The sequence below is a fragment of the Nannobrachium achirus genome, assembly GCF_963921795.1.
Source record: "Nannobrachium achirus genome assembly, chromosome: 17".
Taxonomy (NCBI): domain Eukaryota; kingdom Metazoa; phylum Chordata; class Actinopteri; order Myctophiformes; family Myctophidae; genus Nannobrachium; species Nannobrachium achirus.
The window spans coordinates 52,995,290-53,018,961 of NC_137824.1; the positions used below are offsets into that span (position 1 = coordinate 52,995,290).

At 42.7% G+C, this 23,672-nt stretch overlaps 1 protein-coding gene across 1 annotated transcript in view; it reads right to left on the reverse strand.

The window, feature by feature from the left end:
• The window catches only part of aff2 (AF4/FMR2 family, member 2), a gene marked incomplete at both ends in the record, with an annotated part of 187,605 nt that overhangs the window by 16,844 nt on the left and 147,089 nt on the right, over positions 1–23,672 (reverse strand). Inside the window, 11 exons of the mRNA XM_080746805.1 lie at positions 2,618–2,681; positions 4,311–4,444; positions 6,705–6,942; positions 7,711–7,826; positions 9,709–9,972; positions 10,072–10,827; positions 15,705–15,921; positions 17,190–17,405; positions 18,368–18,521; positions 19,495–19,600; positions 22,025–22,142. Of these exons, the coding sequence (XP_080602931.1) occupies positions 2,618–2,681; positions 4,311–4,444; positions 6,705–6,942; positions 7,711–7,826; positions 9,709–9,972; positions 10,072–10,827; positions 15,705–15,921; positions 17,190–17,405; positions 18,368–18,521; positions 19,495–19,600; positions 22,025–22,142 (2,383 nt within the window). The remainder of the gene's footprint in view (positions 1–2,617; positions 2,682–4,310; positions 4,445–6,704; positions 6,943–7,710; positions 7,827–9,708; positions 9,973–10,071; positions 10,828–15,704; positions 15,922–17,189; positions 17,406–18,367; positions 18,522–19,494; positions 19,601–22,024; positions 22,143–23,672) is intronic.

The window sequence follows — 23,672 nt, forward strand, 5'->3', positions numbered from 1 at the left end:
TTTATACTTATAACATAGCTGATGTACAAACTCACAACATGTCATAAGCGTGATGTATTGTGAGCTTGTAATTGTCTATTTTAGGTGTGCGACACGCGTTGTTTACTTCTATTGAATGTCATGAAGTAATAAAATCAATGAAGCCTTTTTAGTGCATCCAGCGAGCACCTGACTATGAGTGGCAAAGGCCAATTACTCTTCTTTCATTTGAGCCTTTGTCAAGATATTAAAATAATATGGAATCAATATTTCATATAATTAATGTATTTAAATCCATATTTCATTTGCCAAACAACCAAAGACACAAGAACAGGCATCTTCTTCTCATATACAGTATGTGTGGTAGTACGGTATAGATAATCTGCAGAAACTGAGGGGTTAACATTAGAGTGAAAGAGAGAGAAGGAGATAATGCTCAACTACAATTTTATTTCCATCATTATTTCAGTTCTTTATTCTGTTTTATTGCACAGTGAGCAGTTGTGCATAAAATGCAATGATGCAATAAATTAAGACAACTGCAAAGGGTTGCAAAGGGTCGGAAACTTTCCAGGAACTGTCTGGAAACCCTCCATGGGAAGTTAGGCTCTGGAGTGATTCTATGGCCTTGTGGCTTTCTGATTAACCCCAATGGTTTTCTGACCCCATATCTTTTCCTGTAGGGCCACCATCAGGCTACATTTCCCACTAGCACACACAGGGGCGTCACAAGGGACTGAGCTACTAGGGCCCAAGCCAAGGTGGAGGGGCCCTAGTAACTTTAGCTATTGAAAAATAGCAGATCTACAAGCTCGGTGCCGCGCTGCGAGCTTGTAGATCTGCTATCTTTGTCACGGAAGTCACGAAAATGTGTGCAAATCTGGAACTAAATATTTTGAGATGGTGGTCCGTGGCCAAATACGAATCATTTTGGGGTCCTTGACATGAAAAAGTCTGAGCACCACTGACATGGAAGCATAGGTTTCTTGCACACATTTTCGTGTTTTTTCAAAAATAGCAGATCTACATGCTCGCAGCGGGGCACTCGGTGCCGCGCTGTGAGCATGTAGATCTGCTATTTTTCAATAGATAACATTCATGGGGGGGCCCGCAGTGAATCCTTGTACCCAGGGCCCAGAATGTGGTGTGACACCCCTGAGCACACACACACAAGGTACTGAAATCTGCTGAGCACATTAATGCTCCACAGAGGAGGAACTATTTTCATTTTTGTGACCCCATTACCTGCTCTCTAGTGCCACCCTCAGGTCAAAGCTTTTTTTTCTTTTTAAACACTCTCCTAGTGCTCCAGATGGAGCAACTGTCAGTCGGTTGGTCGGTCATATGGTCGACTGTGTGTCCCAGAGGGTTGTGAGGGGCTTCTATTAGTGTATGTAGCTTTGTCCCTCCCCTTTTCCCATCCTCTCCTCGGTTTAGTATTTAGTCGTAATTGTGCATGACAATGCACATTAAGTACATAACTTCATATCTAAGATTGAGATATACAGCATTGGGCTGCTCAAATGAGTCCTTCTATTTCTATTAAATTCTAATCCCATATTTTCCCTTTAACTACTGCAGTAAGTTTCCACCTTTGACTATTGCCCAAATATTGCAACCCTACTTGCCCTGGAAATATATATATATATAAAAAAAAACATTTTTAATTGGTCAAAACAAATTTCTGTCCCCTTCCAAAGCGATGTAACGCATCAACACGGGAGAAAATAAATAAAAAGCAGTCTTACTCAAATGTTTCCAGCAAATGCTTTGAATAGCGTTCACACTAGAAGTTAACCACTCCAGACAAGAGTTCACTTAGAAACAAGGCCACCTTGGGGTTGTGGTTCTTTGGTCTGCACCAGGGATTGGGCCTTTCACACCATCCCAAATGAATTGAACTTGCATGGGTAAACAGTAAACACCCCATGGTGCCATTCTATCGGACCAAGCATAGGCCTGGTGTGAAAGCACCCTTGTCAGAGTGGCGACCCTGGTGAGTATTTCCCGGTGAACCTGTGCGCAAATATGGGGGCCGATGGGCAAGGAGGGTCGCGAGCTTATGAGAAACAACTAAAACCTGGCGAAAAAAGTTGCGTGCATTAGCGGAAGATGACGATAAAGGAAATCATTAAATGGAAAACATTACCTGTAAATTAACTTCTGAAAAGCCTACACGGCCTTAAAACATGGCAAAAACAGTTGCGTGCATTAGCGCAAGATTAGATGAGGATAAAGGAAATCATTAAATGGAAAACATTAAATTAACTTCTGAAAAGGCTTCTAAGCCTACACTATAGCCTACAAAAAACTAGTGGGACCGCGATCTTGCCACACGTGAATAATTGTGGTTGTAAACAATAACACAGACAATATAAATCCTTAGTCTAGTTGTGGGAAGAAAAGGTTATCATCATGGCCCCAAATAACTTTTAAATATCTTGCAATTGGCGACGAGTCTCTTACTAAATCGGCAAGAGTGCCTCTCATTCTCAATACATAAAGGCTAAGCTATATAACCTCTCCATCATCAGCAATAGTCAGTGGTGCGTGTTCCCCACACTCCCAAGCCCCCACCGTTGCGCTTAGGTTCACCGGGAAATATGCGGTCGCGTCAGAGTGTGTGATTGGTTCTTACCAGAGCATCCGCCTTGTGTTTGAGTCTCTTGGCCTCCTGCATGTAGTGCTCTGCACTGTGGCTACTGGAGAGAGAACAGAGAACAGAGAGCCTTAGCACAGAGAATTACACTCTGCTTGTGTAGTAGTGTATGTCATGTAGTATGTATGTAGTATGTATGTATGTAGTAGTATGTATGTAGTATGTATGTGTGTAGTAGTGTATGTCATGTAGTATGTATGTAGTATGTATGTATGTAGTAGTATGTATGTAGTATGTATGTGTGTAGTAGTGTATGTCATGTAGTATGTATGTAGTATGTATGTATGTAGTAGTATGTATGTAGTATGTATGTGTGTAGTAGTGTATGTCATGTAGTAGTGTATGTCATGTAGTAGTGTATGTCATGTAGTGCTCTGCACTGTGGCTACTGGAGAGCGAACAGAGAACAGAAAGCCTTAGCACAGAGAATTACACTCTGCTTGTGATGGCCTTCAATGTGGACACAACACTGATGGGAATAAAAACGTGCAAGTAATTAGCCTTAGGAAATGATGGTTCCTGAGCCGTGTGGCAATGTCCTGTTTCTGTAGCGCGGTTTGATGTGTAGACCCCCTGGACATGACTCCAGTATGTCACAGGGACTTACCCCCCATCCAACCTTGATGCTGAGTGCCAAGCAGGGAGTCATTGGGTTCAATTTTTATAGTCTTTGGTATGACCCGGTCGGGGGATTGAAACACAATCTCCCAATCTCAGGACGGACACTCTAACCGCAAGGCCACTGAGCTAGTATAGTTAATAAAAAACGTGTACTGTCTGGATTTTTTCATGTGCTTCTTTACATGATAGCTTGTATTCATTTTAACAAGCCATTTAGGGTTGAAGAAAACGTAAAAACGTTTTACAAATAATAAATACGTATGGTGCATATCGTTGCTGTCCGGCCGAAAGCTAACTCAATTGTTCAGGTTTTTGTTGTTCTAATAAACACCCTTTAAGCCTCTGTGTTGGTTAAAACAACGAAAAATAGTGAAAAGCGCTTCGGCAAAAACCTCCTAACTCCACTTGGGCTGGATCTTTTTTTTTCATTTTCTGAAAAAATGAACATTTTGGAGTTTGGACAGACAGCAGATATATACAGTGCTGAAGCAGAGGCTGTTAGTGTAATAAATGTAACTTTTCTAATGCTGAAATGCTAAAACTAATCCACAGTACTAATCCTTCTTTCGTATACCATAACCATTTATTACCTTCCTTTTTTCCATCTACATCAAATCTACAAGCTCACAGCACAAAACATATTGCTAATTTCACGTTCGACCAAGCATAGGGACACTGGGGTTCATTTGGTTAAAAGTGCATGTGGACGAGGCTGTGTGTGTGTGTGTGTGTGTGTGTGTGTGTGAGAGAGAGAGAGAGAGAGAGAGAGAGAGAGAGAGAGAGAGAGAGAGAGAGAGAGAGAGAGAGAGAGAGAGAGAGAGAGAGAGAGAGAGAGAGAGAGAGAGAGAGAGAGAGAGAGAGAGAGAGAGAGAGAGAGAGAGAGAGAGAGTGTGTGTGTGTGTGTGTGTGTGTGTGTGTGTGTGTGTGTGTGTGTGTGTGTGTGTGTGTGTGTGTGTGTGTGTGTGTGTGTGTGTGTGTGTGTGTGTGTGTGTGTGCGTGCGCGCGTGCGCGTGTGTGTGTGGGTGGGTGAATGTGTGTGTGTGATATTTACGTGTTGCTGAATGACAGTTTGGGTCTTCGTGGTCCCGCAGGATCCATGGATGATTCAGACCATGGCTCTGAGTCCGAGTGTCCGTTGACATGACAGCCGTCCCCACAGGGCTTGTCACTGTGGCCGTCCATCTCCTGAAGGGGGAGGATTAGAGTTGGTATTAATAATCAAAATCTGCAAAGTAACTAGTAACTAAAGCTGTCAAATAATTGTAGCATGGAGCATAATCATGACATGGAAAGTAAAAGTAAAGTAAAGTAAAGTAAAGTAAAGTAAAGTAAAGTAAAGTAAAATAAACTAAAGGTACTCAAATGTGTACTTAAAGCTGAACTATGTAACTTTTTTTAATATATCGTCACTGTCTGGCCAAAACCTCTTAACTCAATTTTTGAGTTTTTAGATTTTTTGGCATAAATCAGGGCTATTGAACACCATTTACATCTGAGTGTTGGTTAAAATAATATTGAACCAATGGAAAGTAGTAAAACGTGTATCTCTGCTGGCGTTCATTTTCATTTACTTGAGCTCATTTTCGGGAAAATGAGCTCAAGTAGTGGAGTTAGGAGGTTTTGACCGAAGGTCTTTTTACTACTTTTCATTGGTCAATATTATTTTAACAAACACACAGACGTAAAGGGTGTTCAATAGCACATATTTATGAAAAAAGGAGAGGGCCAATCGGGTGGAGATAGGAGGTTTGGCAGAAAGTGTGGAGTTAAGAGGTTTTGTCCCAAGCACTTTTTACTACTTTCCATTGGTTCAATATTATTTTAATCAACACTCAGCTGTAAAGGGTGTTCAATAGCCCTGATTTATGCCAAAAAAAATCTAAAACCTCAAAAATTGAGTTAAGAGGTTTTGGCCAGACAGTGACGAATATATATAATATATATGAATAAAATGTAGATGTGTGGTAGAGTATGTTAATATAATATAATTTATGCATTTAGGCTGGTTGTGTTTTGTCTCTCTGCTTTTCTACTGAAAATGTAGATCCTGTCAAAGATCATGTCTCACCTGTACACATAGTAAGGGGAACATAAGAAAATCTGCAAAGTAAATCGTTACCAAGAAATTTCTTCACCAATGTGTTTCTAAAGGTGTGTAATAATATGTACTAAAAGGTTGAAATTCAACTCCCGGTGGAAACCTAAAAAAAAAAAAAGGATTTGTGTTTGTGTCCCATTAATTTACTAAAGGAAAAAAATAGAAAAAATAAATATGCTTTAAGTAGCATGTGAGGGGTAAAACTAAGGGTTTTTCATGATGCTGAATCCATTGCAAGCATTTGGTCTGCATGAAAAACATTCCGTGGGGTACAAATGGTCCCTACAAAACGGTGAAAAGTGATGATTCATCACTAAACCATCGTTTTGTGGGTCTGTTTTTAGCCCAATGAATGTTTTTCATGCAAAACAAATGCTTGCAATGGATTCAGCATCATGAAAAAACCCTAGTTTGACCCCTCACATGCTACTTAAAGCATATTTATTTTTTGTATTTTTTTTCCTTTAGTAAATTAATGGGACAAACACAAATCAGTTTTTTATGAGGTTTCCCCCGGGAGTTGAATTTCAACCTTTTAGTACATATTATTACACACCTTTAGAAACACATTGGTGAAGACATTTCTTGGTAACGATTTACTTCGCAGATTGGTCAAATAGGCCATCTTATAAAATCCCCTTACGAGCCCCTGCCCTTTTATCTGTCTGTAAAAAGTGCCCACGCCAGACCATGAATGAATGTTTTTACTATGGTGAAAGAAATGCAAATGCCCTCTTTCCATGCCGTACCTGAAGTCAGCATTCAAGAGAATTGTCTTGTCCAAACTCTCCTGAACTAAATGCACCATCTTATGTTGAAAGAATTGCCCTCTCTGTGTAGAAATCCAATGACGTTATGCCACATCTCCAGTATTGACTTGATTATGCTTAGTTCAGTGTGGTATCACACACAGAAAATAGCCGACCCCCAAGCTCACAAGTCACAACTCGTCGCAGTGTAAGCTTTTTCGATAATTTCACCAAAAGGCCCCTTTAGAAATGTCAGCCCCTGCCTCTCTAGCATTCTCTGCACGTCCCTGATGAAGACGTCTTGTAATAGCTAGCTCCAGATGTGTACGACATAAAATGATACCAAATGAAGAACAAGAATGAAAATGTATCAGTCACAACTATAAATACCGGTATGTCACACTGTAAACACAACCAAGTTAAGTGTCGCTGGGCCTAGAAAACTATTCAGTGTATCCAGTGTATCAAGTCCAACTTGATACGCTGTCATTTATAACACTTAGGCGTAATTCATACACTTTATTCATCAGCATATTTTCAAGACAGTACTTTGGACGAGCAACGTGGTCGTAATGAAGAGGTTTAGATGAAGCCTTACGCTGCCGTTCTTAAAGTGTGACGATGCTTTCCCTTCTCCTCTCTTGTGTCTGTGTGAGGAAGAGGAGGAGGACAACGAAGAGGCGGAGCAGCCTAGGGTGTCAGCGGTGCCGCCCTCCTGGCCGAAGGAGGAACCACAGTCGGCGCTCCGTTTGCGAGGGACGTCGTCAGAGAGGGGGGACAGGAGGGGAGGAAGGAGCTTTTCGTTGCGCCGCCGAGACGGTTTCCTGCCGTCAGAGCTGGGAGAACAACACATCGACAGACAGAAAGTCATTCAGACAGACAGACATACTTTTCAGGTCGAGACCCGAAAGAGAGATTAGACGTTTGCCTGGGACCCAAAATAGTGAAAATAGCAGATCTAAGCACACAACGCGAATCGACGCGTTGTGCGCTTGTAGATCTGCTATTTTCATTAGTTTGTAGATCAGCTATCAGTTTGTAGATCACATATTTTCACGAATTTTGTATTATTATTTTTTATATTCGTGGAATTTCTTAGATTTTTTTCTTTAAAAAAAAAATGTATCCACGAGTTTCCAACGCCCCATAGTGCATTGCGCAGACGCTGTACCAAGCTTCCGGCGCCGCAGCCGAGTGTGATTTACAAGCTCACAACGAGTTGCATCTGTGACGCGACGTGAGCTTGTATGTCTGCTGTTAAACCGGAAGTGTGGTCCAAACAGGTCCAAATAATCTCCAGTAAACTCCCGCGGAAACAGGTGGATATATTCTTTTAATTGTAGGTAAATAAAATGGGAACTTTACTCGGCCCATGACCCACAAATGGGTCCTGACCCACTGTTTGGGAAACAGTGTTTTACAGTACATGATAGTACATTGTGTGTGTGTGTGTGTGTGTGTGTGTGTGTGTGTGTGTGTGTGCGTGCGTGCGTGCGTGCGTCCGTGCGTGCGTGCGTGCGTGCGTGATATCTGTGCAGACATGTATTTGTCTGCATGTGTGTGTGTGTGCGTGTGTGTGTGTGATGGCATTGCTGTGCACTCACTCGGCGGAGCCGGCCTTGTGGTTGTGGATTGGAGAGATGCATGGTGGGAGGAGAAGGCAGTCTTTGTCCAGTCTCAGCTTCTTGCTTCCGTTCATGGACAGCTCTCCGTGGTCCAACTGGGCACAGCACAGCAGGGAGCGCAGAGCAACAGACCGTGTGTCAAGGGGTGTCACAGGGGGGGGAAAAGGGGGACTGAGTTACTAGGGCCCAAGGTGGAGGGGCCTTAATTATTTTATACTTTAGCTATTGAAAAATAGCAGATATACAAGCTTACAGCACGGCACCGAGTGCCGCGCTGCGAGCTTGTAGATCTGCTATTTTTGAAAAGTCGTGAAAATGTGTGCAAATCTTCGAATATATGTATTTTTTTAAGAACTAAATATTTTGGGATGGGAGTCCGTGGCCAACTACATATCATTTTGGGCTCCTTCACATGAAAAAGTCTGAGCACCACTGACATAGAAACATAGGTTTTTCAAAAAACCATAGAAGGATTTGAAATATTCAAAGACTTGCACAAATGTTCACGATTTTTCAAAAATAGCAGATCTACAAGCTCACAGCGCGGCACTCGGTGCCGCGCTGTGAGCTTGTATGTCTGCTATTTTTCAATAGTTAAAGTACCCAGTGCCCAGAATTTGGTGCGACACCCCTGCGTGTGTACTTGTAGTCAAGTCCAGGGCATCAAACAAGTGATGTGACTAGGCATGTAACGATATAATTTGAATCACGATATTATGTTCACGATACAAATTTCACGTTTCTTTTTTTACACAAAAGTTATTTTCCAGACATTTTTTATTTTATTTCTCTCACTAACTAATTTCTCTCCCAAAGCCCTTGAATATGATAGAATATGATTAAGGATTACTGTGATTATGGTTAGCTCACATTTCAGATCTAAAAAAAGAAAACATTTTTTGATCGATTTTTATTAAATCGAATTAAATCGTCACCTGTTCGATTTAAATCGATTTACGATAAATCGTTACATGCCCTGAGGTTCTCAAACTTTTCAAGGACCCCCATAATGCTGAGAGTTACAGAACGCTGAGAGACTCCACTTTGAGAACCATTGGTAGATAATACAGCCAGGGTTTTTGTTTGCTGGGGGCAATGTTGCCAGATGTTAAATTATTGTACCAGAGGTTTGAAATGATCACATTTGAAAGAAAACTATCATACACAGCAAAAAAAAGATCACAGGTGTGTAATATGTAATTTCACAAAAATAGCAAGAAAGAAACAATCTTGTTAGAAAAACGCACCACATGCTGTCACGCTGTGTGGAAGCAGGCAACTTCCTGGACCTTAATCAAATAAAATCTGTTTTTAATGTCTCCAAGTACAGACCTGGGGTCAGCTAGATTTACTGATTTATTGTGAAAAGCCAAACCAAATCCTGAATGAGCAGCCAAGGAATTTAGTGAATCCATGCACCTCTTTGTGATGGCATTTTTGGGCATTAATCTGCCAACACTGGTTGGGGTGTCAGTGGAGGTGGGCCGGTGTCTACACCTCTTCCCAGTTTGGTCATTCACTTTTCACTGCAGATTGAGATATGTTTTATCCCTGCTTCTGCTCACACGGAATTTAATATGTGTATTTCATTTTGGGAAGTGTAGACGGCAATATTTGATATAATATCACAATTTCATAATGTAATAAAAATATTTTGGGCAAATGTAAAAAAAAAAAAAAAAAAACATTAAAAAAAAGTACTCATAGCTACCCTGAGTGAACTTGTAGATCTGTTATATTCGGTATTTGTTTCACAACAAAGTATACAGATAAGATAAGATGTTCTATGGTCACTATATTCAACATAATACGACATTTCGTTTAGTGCATCCACATAAAATCAAATCAAATTGCAGGCTTAAGTGGTTAAGATAAAGTCCCCTCCAATTGTTTTTTTTAACAAATGTAGTTCTAGTTATCAGTATACAACAGTTATCAGCATACAACACTGGGGACAGATAGGATCTGTGTCCTCACCTTGTGCTTCCTCTTGTTTTTGCTGGTGTGTTTCTCCGTGGTGACCGTCATGCTACCGGCCGTCTGTCTCCTGTTTTTACATCCGTTGTCTCCTCTGTCTGTCCTCCCAGATGGTCTGAGGAGGGGCGTCTGCTCCTGCGTGGCGGGGTCGTCCGTGACCCCGACGCCGTGACAGGCCTTTTCTTTCTCCCTCGGCCCCGTCCTGTCCCTCTCCTCTGCGCCCAGTCGATCCTTCTCGTCCCTGATGTCCCCCTGCTTCTCCCTCTCGGTTGGTCTCTCCCGGTCCCCTTGCCCTGCTCTCTCCCTCTCCTCGTGTCTGTCTCTCTCTCCCGTCCCTGTCCTCTCCCTCTCCCCCTTGCCCGGTTTGCCTCTCTCTCTCAGCCCCAGCCACTCTCTCTCGTCCTGCTTGTCCCTGTCTCGCTCCCCTCCGGCCGTCCTGTCCCTCTCTCCGCGTCGCTCTCTTTCGTCCAGCCCTGCCTTCTCTGTCTCTTCCTTCCCTCCCCTGCCTCCTCTCTCTTCCAGCCCCTGTCCACTAGGCACCCTGCTGATTAAACTCAGTTCGATTTTCACCCACAGGCTCTGGTCCTCTTGGTAGTCCCGTAAGGGAGAGAGGGGCACGTCGTGTCCCAGGTTGGAGGGCGGCAACATGGGTTCTAGCTCCTTGCCCTGCCCCCCCAACCCCCCGGGATCTGGAACTAAAGTTCCAAAAGAGCCACTTGGGTTGGTTATACTACAGCTATTACTTGCGCCACTCCCACCGCTACTACTGCAACCGTTGCTACCATGACTACTGTTGCTACCGTTAATGGTTACATTGCTGCTGTCTTTGACGCGAAGTCCTTTGCCTCCTCCAAACGTCCCCGGAGCTCCCGCGCTGCCAGAGGCCGGGTACGGGAGAGCAGCGTGCAGGTGTGCGTTGGAGGCTGTGTGTGTGGTGGTGGTGGTGGTGGTGGTGGTGGTGGTCAGAGCGCGTGGCATCTGCGAGGGCGGGGTGGGAACCTTGACCACTCCCTCGGAGTCTGACTGGCACTCTGAGGAGGACGAGGAGGAGTCCGTCTCGATGAATTCCCGGGACTTGGGGGTGATGCGGCTACTGGGGCCCCGATGCTTCCTCTTATCCTGTTTTGTGGAGGAAAGAAATTTGAGGATGAAGAGGTTTGGTGTAGAGGGGAAAAAGAGCAGACTATACGGAGTGAAATGTCAAGTTTATTAAGTATTGACGGTTCAAGTGGTTAAATATCTGAAAACACAAATTGACATGAAGCCAAAATACACTGACGATTGTGTTGTCAAAGGATGAAACTATATGGAATCTATGAAAAAGGTTATGGGGGTCCCTGCTTCATTTCTCTATCACCTAAGGGGTCCTTGGCCTGAATATGTTGAAGACCCCTGGTCTATCCTGTATGGAACTGGGGATGCTATGTTTATGTGGTGGACACACTATCTGGTTATATAGCCAGTGCCCCTGGATGAAGTTACTTTGTACTGTGTTGTGTTGACCATCTTATACAGATCAACAAGTACAGCATAAGAATACAATAACATACAGAAGCACAAGCTTCAAAAGTACTATAGAGAATTTTTATTTGCTTAACTATGACTTAAAGTTATACCATGTAACTTTTTTTATAAAACAAATCTTAAAATTGTCCTAACTGTTAAATCGCTAAAGTTTTAGAACACCCACTCCGTTATTTTCAGCTTCTAAAGCCTTCTCTTTATATGTTTTCTATGATCCTTGCCGGGGTCCGGTTTTCGCGGAAAAATAGCGTCATCTGCGTCATCTGTATACGTTGGCCAATCACATCGCGAATCATACATACATGATGCACTACCGGCCAATCACAGCTTATCTGCCGCGTCTTCAGGAAGTAGCCTCGCTCAGCTACAGTGTTTACCATGGCGAAGGATTCTTAACCTCTTAATCCCCAAATCCTGGCCAGAAAAGATGCGTTCTACCCCTCCACGGATTTGTATCGGTCGCGGTGGTTTGCGGCGCCGCTCCGGTGGTCCGCGGCGGTGGTCTGCGAGTGACTCCGGGCGAAAAACGGCAGAAAAAAGCAACACCGCTACTGACCACTAGTTTAGCAACTTACACAGTATAACTTTAAGTTATACTTTACTGCCAAACATTTTCCAAAGCATACGGTACAGTAGGCCTTTTTTTCAACTTTTAAGCCACTGAAATTCCGTTCATTTCAGTGTTGGAAAACTGATTCACGAACAAAATTGAAGGCTAAATATGACCTTTTAACTGCAACAGAAATATCAGCCAGATAAACAGAATTTTAAGGAGGGTTTATCACCTGAAAACTCAAAAGAAAGGGGGGGAAAAAAGCAAAAGCCTGAAAAATAAATAAATAAATAAACAAACAAACAAAGGTATGCTTTGTAATCATTGGGCTAAATATGCAATATCACCGCCTTCGTCTTTTAAGGGATTAAATTGTATTTTTGTCTACTACTCTATTTGTCTTACTTTCTTTCTTTCTTTCTTTCTTTCTTTCTTTCTTTCTTTCTTTCTTAATTCCTTCCTGCCTTCTTTCATTCCTTCCTGATGCTATCTTTAAAGGGAAAGGACCATTTTCGATTAGATTATCATAGAAGAAATAATGATAGGATATTCGGCCATTGTCAGACATCAGTGGAGAACAAACCACCATCAAATGTCATCAAAAGAATACATTAGTGTGCTAGGCTGCGAGCTAAAGCACTGTACACACATGGTCTACACTGTACAGTAGCATTATGCTTTGTTCCTTTGTTCTTGTGAGGATATGTATCATTGTACAGTATTGATCTGTGTCATGTCCACATAAGGTCAATGCCTTTACTACAGTACGTTTCAATCCTTTTTGCTGATAAAACCTCTTATCAGACAGATAATTAGATAGATCAGGCGTCTTCAACGTTTTCAGGCCAAGGACCCCTTAGTTGAGAGAGAGATGAAGCAGGGACCCCCACAACCTTTTCATAGATTCCATAGCTTCATCGTTTGACAGCACAATCATCAGTGTATTTTGGATTCATGTCAATTTGTGTTTTCAGATATTTAACCACTTGAACCATCAATACTTGATAAAGTTGACATTTCACTCTGCACTTAGTCTGCTCTTTTCCCCCTCTAGACCAAAGCTCTTTGACAAAAATAGACGATCTACAAGCTCACAGTGCGAGGCGTTGTGTGCTTGTAGATCGGCTATTTTTGGCTAAAGTTCTAAGAATATGGATGTTAGGGTTCAAGACAAGTGGTTAATATAAAAAAGGAGAAAGAAAGTGTCTATCAAACAAAGATTTGAAGGACCCCCTGTAGTAACTCTGAGGACCCCCTAGGGGTCCCGGACCCCCTGTTGAAGACCCCGGAATTAGATAGATAATATCCTCAATTCAGTGAAATAAGTAGTAAACCATTAAGTGAACTACAGTATAAATGTTTTGATATTGATCTGGCCCAGGATAAAAAAATAAAGAAACACTCACTTTAAATGGAAGGACGTCTATTTTCCCCAATTACCCTTAATAAGGACAGAATAGATGCTGTTTATTGCTGTTTTACGGTTGTTTTATAGTCATTCTCTCCTTTTCTCTGTCTGGGCTGCGTTGCTTCATAAAACCACTTAGTGTTCCGAGAGGTTCAATGACAAAGTGATAATTAAGTTCAGCCTTTCTTTGCTTTCATTCTTTCCCCTCTTACTTTCTTTCATAAAAATCACTAAATCCATAACAGCCCCCCCTCTCTCCCTCTCTCTTTCTTCATATTTCCATAAAACCAGCCATTATGTGATAATTCAGTTCTGTGCCAGGGGTTTTTAATGACCTCGACAAACCACGCAGAAACTCCGGGAATGAAGACGCTGTTATGGCCGTGATGCATAGGCAACGGTAACTTTGCACACATGGCTGACTGGTTTATGCAGTTCTTTATGCGAACTGAGGACTTTGTGGCATATTCTAGAGTTCACGTGTCTACAGGGGTGTCGCACCTAATTCTGGGCCCTGGGTACAAGGATCCGCTCACGTTTTGTGCTTTAACTATTGAAAAATAGCAGATATACAAGCTCACAGCGCGGCACCGAGTGCCGCACTGCGAGCTTGCAGATCTGCTATTTTTGAAAAATCATGAAAATGTGTGCAAGTCTTTGAATATTTCAAATCCTTCTTCCATGTTTCTATGTCAGTGGTTCTCAAACCTTTTCATGTGAAGGACCCCCAAAATGATATGTATTTGGCCACAGGACCCCCATCTCAAAATATTTAGTTCCAGGGACCCCCCCAGAAGTTACAAACGTTCGCTTAAAAAAGTCAAAATTAATAAAAAAAATCACACCCGTGTGAACTGAGCGGTGGTCGTGGAGGTCCATAACCCCCCCCAACCATAACCCCCCCCTTCCCCCCTGTGTGTGTGTGTGTGTGTGTCTGGCCTGGCCTGAACAACAGCGCCCCTCCCTTAACATGTGTGGTCAGAAAAGGTACTTCAGGCTACATACAGACACGCACACACACACACACGGACGCATACACACACGGCCACGTATAGGAGACGGTGTAACCACCGCTCAAAAAATAGCAGATCTACAAGCTCGAGCTTGTAGATCGCATGTTTTTCAATAGCTAAAGTATAAAACAATTAAGGCCCCTCCACCTTGGGCCCTAGTAACTCAGTCCCACTCCCCCCCCCCCCCACCCTTGTGACGCCCCTGCACGTCTATGTGTGTGGATGTGTAAGATGGAGCGAGAGAAGGGGCTCGCAACATACTTTGGATGCCGTAGGTATATTTTTGGCTGCTGTTAATAAAGTTCAGAGCATCTGAAGTGAGTTGCCCTTTCTTTCACTCTTCCATTTCGCTGCCGTTGCAGTTTGGCTCAGCACCAAGGACAGAGGATGTTGTGTTATTTTTGTCTTCTGGGTATGTACAGTATAAGATGCACACCGGGAGAGGGAAACTAACAGTTTGAGGCACGTTTACACTGCCTTTTTGCAACAAGAATTCCGCAAATATGCCTTCCGTTCAGACGACAACGGCATTTTCGGCGATTAAAAACGGAACGAAGTGAGAACGGAATTTGGGGTGTAAAAGCTGACTCCCCCTCTCCCCACGCGTCATCCGTGTGAACAACAGAAACGCAAGAAACAACAACACATGTGATGTCATGGCTTGCATACGCTTGCATACAGCCTACTGCAGCCATGTTACCATGGTGAATGGTAAACAACGAAGTAGAATCGTCTATCCGTGCGTCACCGCCACCTAGCAAAATTACATGGACACTACATCATTTCAAGCCCTGATGTGGCTTCATATGAACACTGGATAAAAAGAAAAACAAAACGGCGATGTCCCGGCTTTGTCTGTCCCGTACATGATTTTTCGAGGATTCCCATAGATTCTCAAGGAGTGGCTTTGTCTGTCCCGTACATGTCCCGTGCATGCAGAATTGAGGATTGGTCAAGCTTCACATGACACAGACACAATCATTCATTCATTCAGAATTCATAAAAATATAGAACTAAAGCACATAGAAAGTATAGATCTAGAACACAGAATGTATAGATCTAGAACACAGATTTCATAGCTCTAGAACACATAGAATAAAAATTCACCGCTTCACTTCGAACCAAGGTTTGATTTTTTATCTCTATAGAGCGTGGCCGTCTAAACGGGGCCTGAGCCTGACCAATATATCAATCTTACCCATATATTGCTGTCAAATTTTAAAATTATAATTGATTCAGTTAAAGCAGTGGTTTTCAACCAGTGGTCCTTGATAGGGTTCCGGGTGGTCCCCAGGCAAATGATGGAGGGTTGGTACCCAAATGGACCCTTATAGATCTGAAACTGCTATTCGGATCTGCTATTTTCACTAGTTTTGTGCGACGTCTTGCATGATGAAGCAGGGCTTTCCTTTACAGGAATTTTTTTTTAAAGTTAAACATCGAGACAGCGATGAAATAAATGAAGAGAGTGATGCACTGCACACACACAGACACTAACCTGGTTTAAGTTAACACCGGGCAGAGTCACAGGGGTTTGTTGTACCGCTGAGGTGGGTGGTGGTGGTGGTGGTGGAACTGTGTTGTTTGGATTGGCGGAACTGCGAGGTTCTTTCCTGGGGGCAGTTTTACCGCTGGGGGGCTTAACTCGCGGCCTGGGGGGTGTCTGTTGTTCCAGGGAGGGGGGAGGCGGTGGCTCCTTGTCTCTGGCGGCTGGACTACAGGGGGAGAGAGAGAGAGAGGAAGAAACATGACTTTATAACCACTTAACCACAAACAAATCACACCCAGTGTGAAGTGAGCAGTGCCTTTGATGAGTTAATTTAATTAAGCTATAATGAACTAGAGTGTTAAATCCCTGTCCATTCACTTTAAAGGAGTAGTTCACCCCCAAAATGACTTTTTTTCTATTGATTACTCTCGCCATGGAGACTTGAGTTCAATAATATTTTTTTGTATTTGTCACATTGCTAAGACAAAAATTCGATTTCAGTCAATTTACCCCCATTGATTCCGGATGGGGACCCAAATGCATTTGGGTCTCCATCCGGAATCAATGGGGGTACATTTATTGTTATCAAATGATTGTCTTAGGAATGCAACGACAACTCAAAAATATTATTGAACTCAAGTCTCCATAGCATGAGTAATCAATAGAAATCGTTTTGGGGGTGAACTACTCCTTTAAGACGGCTCAACAGCGCCTCTTGAAGGTAGGTCACCCAGCGGTATTGCAGCTGTTGAGGCCTGCTCATACAGACATACAGTACCGACGTACAAACTCGGTCACTTGTTGGAGCGGCTGGCACCACTCAAAAATGTGCACATTATTCTAAAAAACGATTAATTGATCGAACTTGATTTTGAATCAAGGAGGAAAAAAAAGACGGAAGAAAGAAAGAAAGAAATAACTACTAGCGGCCCGGGGGCCACATGCGGCCCCCACCTTCACTTAATGCGGCCCGCAGGTTAATACCGGAATACTGATATATTATTGATTTCAGCTATTACAATTCCAAACATGACCTGCTTTAATTCCATCAGTCAATATTAGTAGCTTAATGACAATAATTAATGACTACCTGTAATAGTATAGTAGTATTAAAATGTATTTTTTTATGTCCAATGTATTTGTATTTAGGTTCATAGGTTCAAGTTAACATGACTATATAACTAAATGCATTTGAAATTTGATTAAAAAAATGACATTTCAGGATTCCAATTCAAAAACAACAAAAAATTATTCAGGATTTCAATTCAAAAGAAGCAAAAATAGCCGATCTACAAGCTCAAAACGCATGCGTTTTGAGCTTGTGGATCTGCTATTTTTGCTTCTTTTGTATGAGATACTAAAATGACAACGTAGGACGTAGCAATATGCAATGTGGCCCTCTGGAGTGAAGGTGGAAATATAGTGGCCCTCACCATCATCAAAGTTGCCCACCCCTGAAATAAGGAAAGGAAGAAGAAAGGTTGAAGGAAGCACCTGTGCTGGTTGGTTCTGTTCCAGCCGTGGTTCTGGCCTTCCTCCAGACTGTTTGACCTGTCTGTCCGTCTGGGCTGCTTCTTCCCCGTGGTGTTCCTTCTGGGGGCCGCGACCTCCGAACCGGACGACATCCCCGGCGACAGTCTCATCTTTGATCTCTGGCCCTCAGAGGAGCCCCGCTGGCTCAGCCTGGCCTTGCTCTTTTCTCTACCCGGGCTGTGGGCGAAAAGAAATAATAAACCATGGACACTCAGGCAGCACTGATTCATTCTTTCCCATTTTCAAACCCTACTATTGCTGTGCGAGACGTAAAAGACAACGGCTCGTGTTTTTGAGCAGTGGTAAACAGCTCCTATACGTGGCTGTGCGTGTGTCTGTAGCCTTTTTCCTCAGCGTTTTGCCATAGCAAAATGTGTGTACGTAGCATAGCATCATGTTTGTCTAGTGATGTCATCTGTCGTATGTCTGTAGCCTTTTTCCTCAGCGTTTTGCCATAGCATAGCCTGTACATCCTAGACTCAAATCTGAAGACGTTATGCAAGCACGACCACCGCTCACTTCACATTGGGTGTGATGAAAAAAAAAATAAGAACTGTCTCTCAATCAACTTAAATAAAGGTGGAATAAAAGAGAAATAAAAACAAGATCAATGTACTCCCAGTGGTAGAAAAGGGTTAGGGTTAGTGTTAGGGTTAGTGTCACGTTTACTTAAGTAAAAGTATCAATACTGCAATATAGAAATACTCTGTTACAAGTAAAAGTCCGGAATAAAAAATGTACTTGAGTAAAGGTATGGAAGTGTTGGCATCAAAATGTACATAAAGTACCAAAAGTAAAAGTAAAAAATGTTTGTAGCTTGTAGATCTGCTATTTTCAAATAGCCAAGGTATAAAATATGGCTAAAGTGGTTTAGGTATGTTTTATAACACTATAATTTATATCTGCAAAGTAACTATTAACTAAAGTTTTCAAATAAATGTAGTGGAGTCAAAGTACAATATTTGGATCCGAGATGTAGTGGAGTAGAAGTAAAAGTATTGGAAATTTGAAATACTTAAGTAAAGTACTAATACCTCAAAACTGTACTTAAGTACTGTAATTAAGTAAATGTACTTAGTTACTTTACACCACTGTAGTACTCCATTGCAAGTTTGGGAGAACATGAAACATTCCCCTACCAGCAGGTTGCCCTCGTGTCCTTGTGTTCATTCGACAGTGCAGGGGCTACGGGGGTGGTGTTGGCTGCACAGGGCTTGTTCTTGGCAGCCGTGCCCACTCCTGCTGGTTGGCTCCCTGGGGAGGCAGGCTCAGGAGGACCCTTTGTGAGGGAGCCTGGGGAGCAGTTTATTAGTTTAGTGAACTTCACACTTGGAGCGCATTTCTCAAAGATCGCTGACAAGATAGTGAAGCTTGCCACAAGCTAGATATGAATGAACCCATAGTATTTCTGCGCCTACATGGTCTGTGCACCAGAGACGTGCAGAGAATGCTAGAGAGGCAGGGGATGACATTTGTAAAAGGGCCTTTTGGTGAAAATATCGAAAATAGCAGACCTCCAAGTTCACAACGCGTCACAGCGCGACGCGTTGTGAGCTTGGAGGTCGGCTATTTTCGATGCTTGATGCTACACAGAGAGGGCAATTCTTTCAACATGAGATGCTGCATTCAAGTTCAGGAGAGTTTGGCAATTCTCTTGAATGCTGCCTTTAGGTATGGTACGGAAAGAGGGGCATTTGCGTTTCTTCCACCATAGTAAAAACTGCCTTCATGGCCTGCTGTACACTACCTTGCCGGGGCCAACAGGAAGCCATTATTATGGGACATATCAGGATATGACATATTTTGTGAAAAGTGCAAATAATACTATTATCATTGGTATTATCGCTCCCGGCATACAGTCTGGCAAACGGAAATAGAAACGATGAGTGCGAGATAAAGCGTATGTGACGCAACCGCTCCCAAGGTGCAGTAGCAATAACATGTCCTACTGGAAGCGTTATGTCTCCTTTCATAATTTTTTGGGGCATTATTTCGTCTTTCTCTGGTGTTGTTGGTGTTACTTCCATGATGTTTTCAAATGTTTTCTTAAACTAGACACCCATAACAAGAATATGCTGCTCGAATGACTCTGTCTGTGCGAGTGTGCTTCTGTTATGTTTCCAGTGGGACTACAGTTCCGTCAACTTCCGTGCAGCAGTGGCTACTTCCGATACTCGCCGTTCGGGAGCGGCCGTTCAAGACTCTATATAGCATTCGGAGATTGTGGAATAGTTGTCTGGCTACACGAGACCTTATTATCACTGACCTGAGTCATGGTGTTCCTGCTGTGCGGGTAGCAGAGGTTTGGGCTGAGGCTGCACCTTGTTCAACCAGCCAACCAGCTGCCACTTGTTGGTGGACGGGGGCTCCGGCTGAGGACAGAGAAGAGGAGAAGTGTTTGATAAAGATTAGACCACAACCACCATAAAAGAAAAACACTAGTGGAGAAAAGAAATATGAGGATGGAAAAACTGAAACCATGGCCAACTTCATCCTCATATTTCTTTTCTCCGCAGTCTATTAGGACACTCCTACTTTGAACTCTATTGCTAAGAAGAGAGGGATAGATCTTTTGTCAAATACGTTTTATTGCCAACACTAGATTATCAACAACAAAATGGACATGTTATCAGATTAACAATTTTCTGTTTCAGCATATTTAAGGAAGAAAAAGAAAGAGAGAAAAGAAGAGCTGAAAACAAACAAGAAATAAAATACAAAACAAATTAACATATGACATAACATATAAAAACAACCCCTTCATACCCTCCCACCCCTGCTGCTCAGTGACGAAACGCATAATAGAGAATCAAAATGAATTGTTCAATGGACATGCATTAGAATAAACAGTGCGTTTAAAATAACATCATCCTTCTACTCAGGTAACGGACAAGGGGCAGCCAGATCTTATCAAATTGTGCCTGTGTGTCTTCAAGTGAATATCGTATTCTCTCAAGATGAAGTGTAAGATGGGATAGATTTTAATGCTGTGTTTTCGGCCAAATTAAATATGTGAAACTGCATATAAAATTAAGCTAAAGTAGATTTCTTTTCTCTTTTTTGAAGCTACTTAATTTAGCTAGTTAAAACAATTGTGTTTGTGCATGATGTTACAAATGTATTGACAGTAATTCTTCAAGTTCCACCTGTTATGGGATAATAAAGGTTATTATCCTGTTATACCTGTTATGGGATAATAAAGGTATCTATCTATCTATCTATCTATCTATCTTATGTTTGTGTTTATGTTATTGTATGTTATCCTTTCAAAGCACTTGGGAGCAGCAATATCCTAACGCTGAGCCCTACTGTTGTGAAGAATCTACAATCCCCAGCAACACCAGCGTCTGTCTTTCCTCCTCTTGTTCTGCCTGCATGCTGGAACTCCACGAAAGCGGCCAGCACTCAGCCATAGTAGTTATGTGATCATTCAGATTCATGCTGTGTGGAGTTTTATGACTGCACAGCACAAAACTCAAACCACCCAGAAACTGATGAAGTGGCCATTAGGAAAACCAGGCAGGCAAGTGAGCACCCACTCACCCACCCACCCACCCACCCAAGCACATGCACACAGGGGTGTCGCACCAAATTCTGGGCCCTGGGTACAAGGATTCACTGTGGGGCCCCTGTGCTTTAACTATTGAAAAATAGCAGATATACAAGCTCGCAGCGCGGCACCGAGTGCCGCGCTGCGAGCTTGTAGATCTGCTATTTTTGAAAAATCATGACATTTTTTGAATATTTCAAATCCTTCGATGTCAGTGGAGCTCAAACCTTTTCATGTGCAGGACCCCCAAAATTGTATGTATTTGGCCACGGACCCCTATCTCAAAATATTTAGTTCCAGGGACCCCCCAGAAGCAAAATTTGAGTTACAAATGTTCGCTTAAAAAATACATATATTCAAAGATTTGCACACATTTTCACGACTTTTCAAAAATAGCAGATCTACAAGCTCGCAGCGCGGCACTCGGTGCCGCGCTGTGAGCTTGTATATCTGCCCCTGCATGTACACGCCCGCCCGCGCACACGCACACACACACACACACACACACACACACACACACACACACACACACACACACACACACACCCACACACACACAGGCGCAGTGCCCAAGTACTTGTCGAACATCTTCTCCAGAGTAGATGCTCATAGGTAATCCACCAGAGGGAGTTCCTCTGACCTTGTCCCCGTCCCCCATTCCCCATTCCCGCAAGTTCAAGTCTGCTTAAGAGTAAGAATGCATTGTGCTTTAAATCATGAAGTAGATCAGTGGTTCTCAACCTGTGGGTCAGGAGGACCCCCAGAGAGGGGTCCCCAAATTACTTTGGGGGGTCCCCAGATGTTTAGCTAAATGTTAACATTGTTTTCTCTCTCAACAGTGAACAGACCAACATACCGTATAAGTGTATACAGGGTATCTGCACATTTCTAAAGTGACAATGTAAGGACTTTAAAGGCCTTTAAATACCTCTAGTCAAACATTGGTCAAACTGTCAAATATTAGAGGCAGAAATTGTGAAAATAGCAGTGATCTACATGCTCACAACGCCTCAACGCGAGGCGTTGTGAGCATGTAGATTGTCTACTTTCACAATGGAACAGATCAAGTCAAACTAAATTAAATGCCAACTCCTACAATTCCAAGTGCTTGTGCAAGGTGGGGGGGTCCCCAGTTAAAATATGATTATTTTGGGGGTCACAGTCTGAAAAGGTTGAGTATCACTGAAGTAGATGATGAATGCATAAGCCAGCTCTCTCTCTCTCTCTCATTATCGCTGTCCAATACCTCTGGTGTATTTGTGCGGGTGGCGGGATTAAACTCGCTGTCACTGGAGCTGCTCTCTGATTCGTCAGTGTCCGACTCTGAGCTGCTTTCTGATTCGCTGCTGCTGCCTGATCCCCCGCTGTAAGGAGCGAGGGGGGGAGAGGAGGAAGACAGAGGAAGGAAGAGAAAAGTATTAATTAGCAAGTGAATGAAGATTTTTCCATTTCAATTTGAACGTGTCGACAGTATTAATATTAGCAACCAAAACACAGGCCGTTGTAAGTGAAGCTGACAGCGAGATTATAATGAAAACGTCCACTTCAACTCCACTTCAATAATAATGACATTAGCATGCAACAGATATTCCACTGTTCATAAACACAACTATGCTCACGGCTAAATTAAGCATTTAATCATCAAACAATGTCTAAATCAGGGGTCTTCAACGTTTTCAGGCCAAGGACCCCTTAGTTGAGAGAGAGATGAAGCAGTGACCACCACAACCTTTTCATAGATTCCATATAGTTTCATCGTTTGACAGCACGATCATCAGTGTATTTTGGAAGTCAATTTGTGTTTTCAGATATTTAACCACTTGAGCCGTCATTACATGAAAAACCTTTCACTCTGTACTTAGTCTGCTCTTTTTCCCCTCTACACCAAACCTCTTTGCCAAAAATAGCCGATCTACAAGCTCACAATCTGCTATTTTCTGCTATTTTTGGCTACAGTTTTCAGAATATGGACACTAGGGTTCAAGTTGTTAATATAAAAAGGAATGGAAGATTTGGAGGACCCCCTGTAGTAACTCTGAGGATCCCGTAGGGTCCCAGACCCCCTGTTGAAGACCCCTGGCCTAAATTATAAAATAGCCGATTTAGAATTTGATTGCTTATTTACATTGAGATGTAAATTGAGATGCAAAAATAAATGTTTTTTCAGGGGGAGGTAAGGTTAGGCTAAGTTTTAAATGTAATTGTGGACATCCTTGACGTTTTAGAAGTAGTTTGTCAGGTACATGGGTAACTTGCCCATTGCAAGATGCTGTACTCTGTCATCTTCGTCTTCTCCCAACGTGTCACATCACAACGCGTTGGGAGCTTGTAGATCTGGGATCAGGGATTTCCATATATGGGCATAAAACGTATGTTAATTAGTAAAGCCAAGCAGGGCCTTGGTGAGTTAGGGCCTGGGTTTGATGCCTGGGGATCTCCATATATGGACATAAGGGGGTACCAATATATTTTATGCCCATACATGGAGATCCTATCTGAACCAGCCACACAGATATGGGCCATGTCTTGGCCATCTGGCCAGTGAAATATATCGATGACATCAGGGATCTTCATATATGGGCATAAAAGGGATTCTGGGGAATACCCATATGGACTTTTACAGAGGTGATGTCACCTGTGATATCACCTGTGATGTCACAGTGTCAAGGGAACCAACCCATAGACTGTAAAAATGTGTACACACACGGAGACAAGCTGTGACATTTCTCATGGTAAACTGCGACCTTCGGTCGCAATAAACACAAAGTCATAACCCCATATCGAACCATTCTCACTATATAGCCTCCTTTCTGTTCTCTTTAATGGCTGTCTTCTTCTAGAATACTTTGAGATTGCCTCCTGTGAGGCAACACACACACTGCACACATGCATGC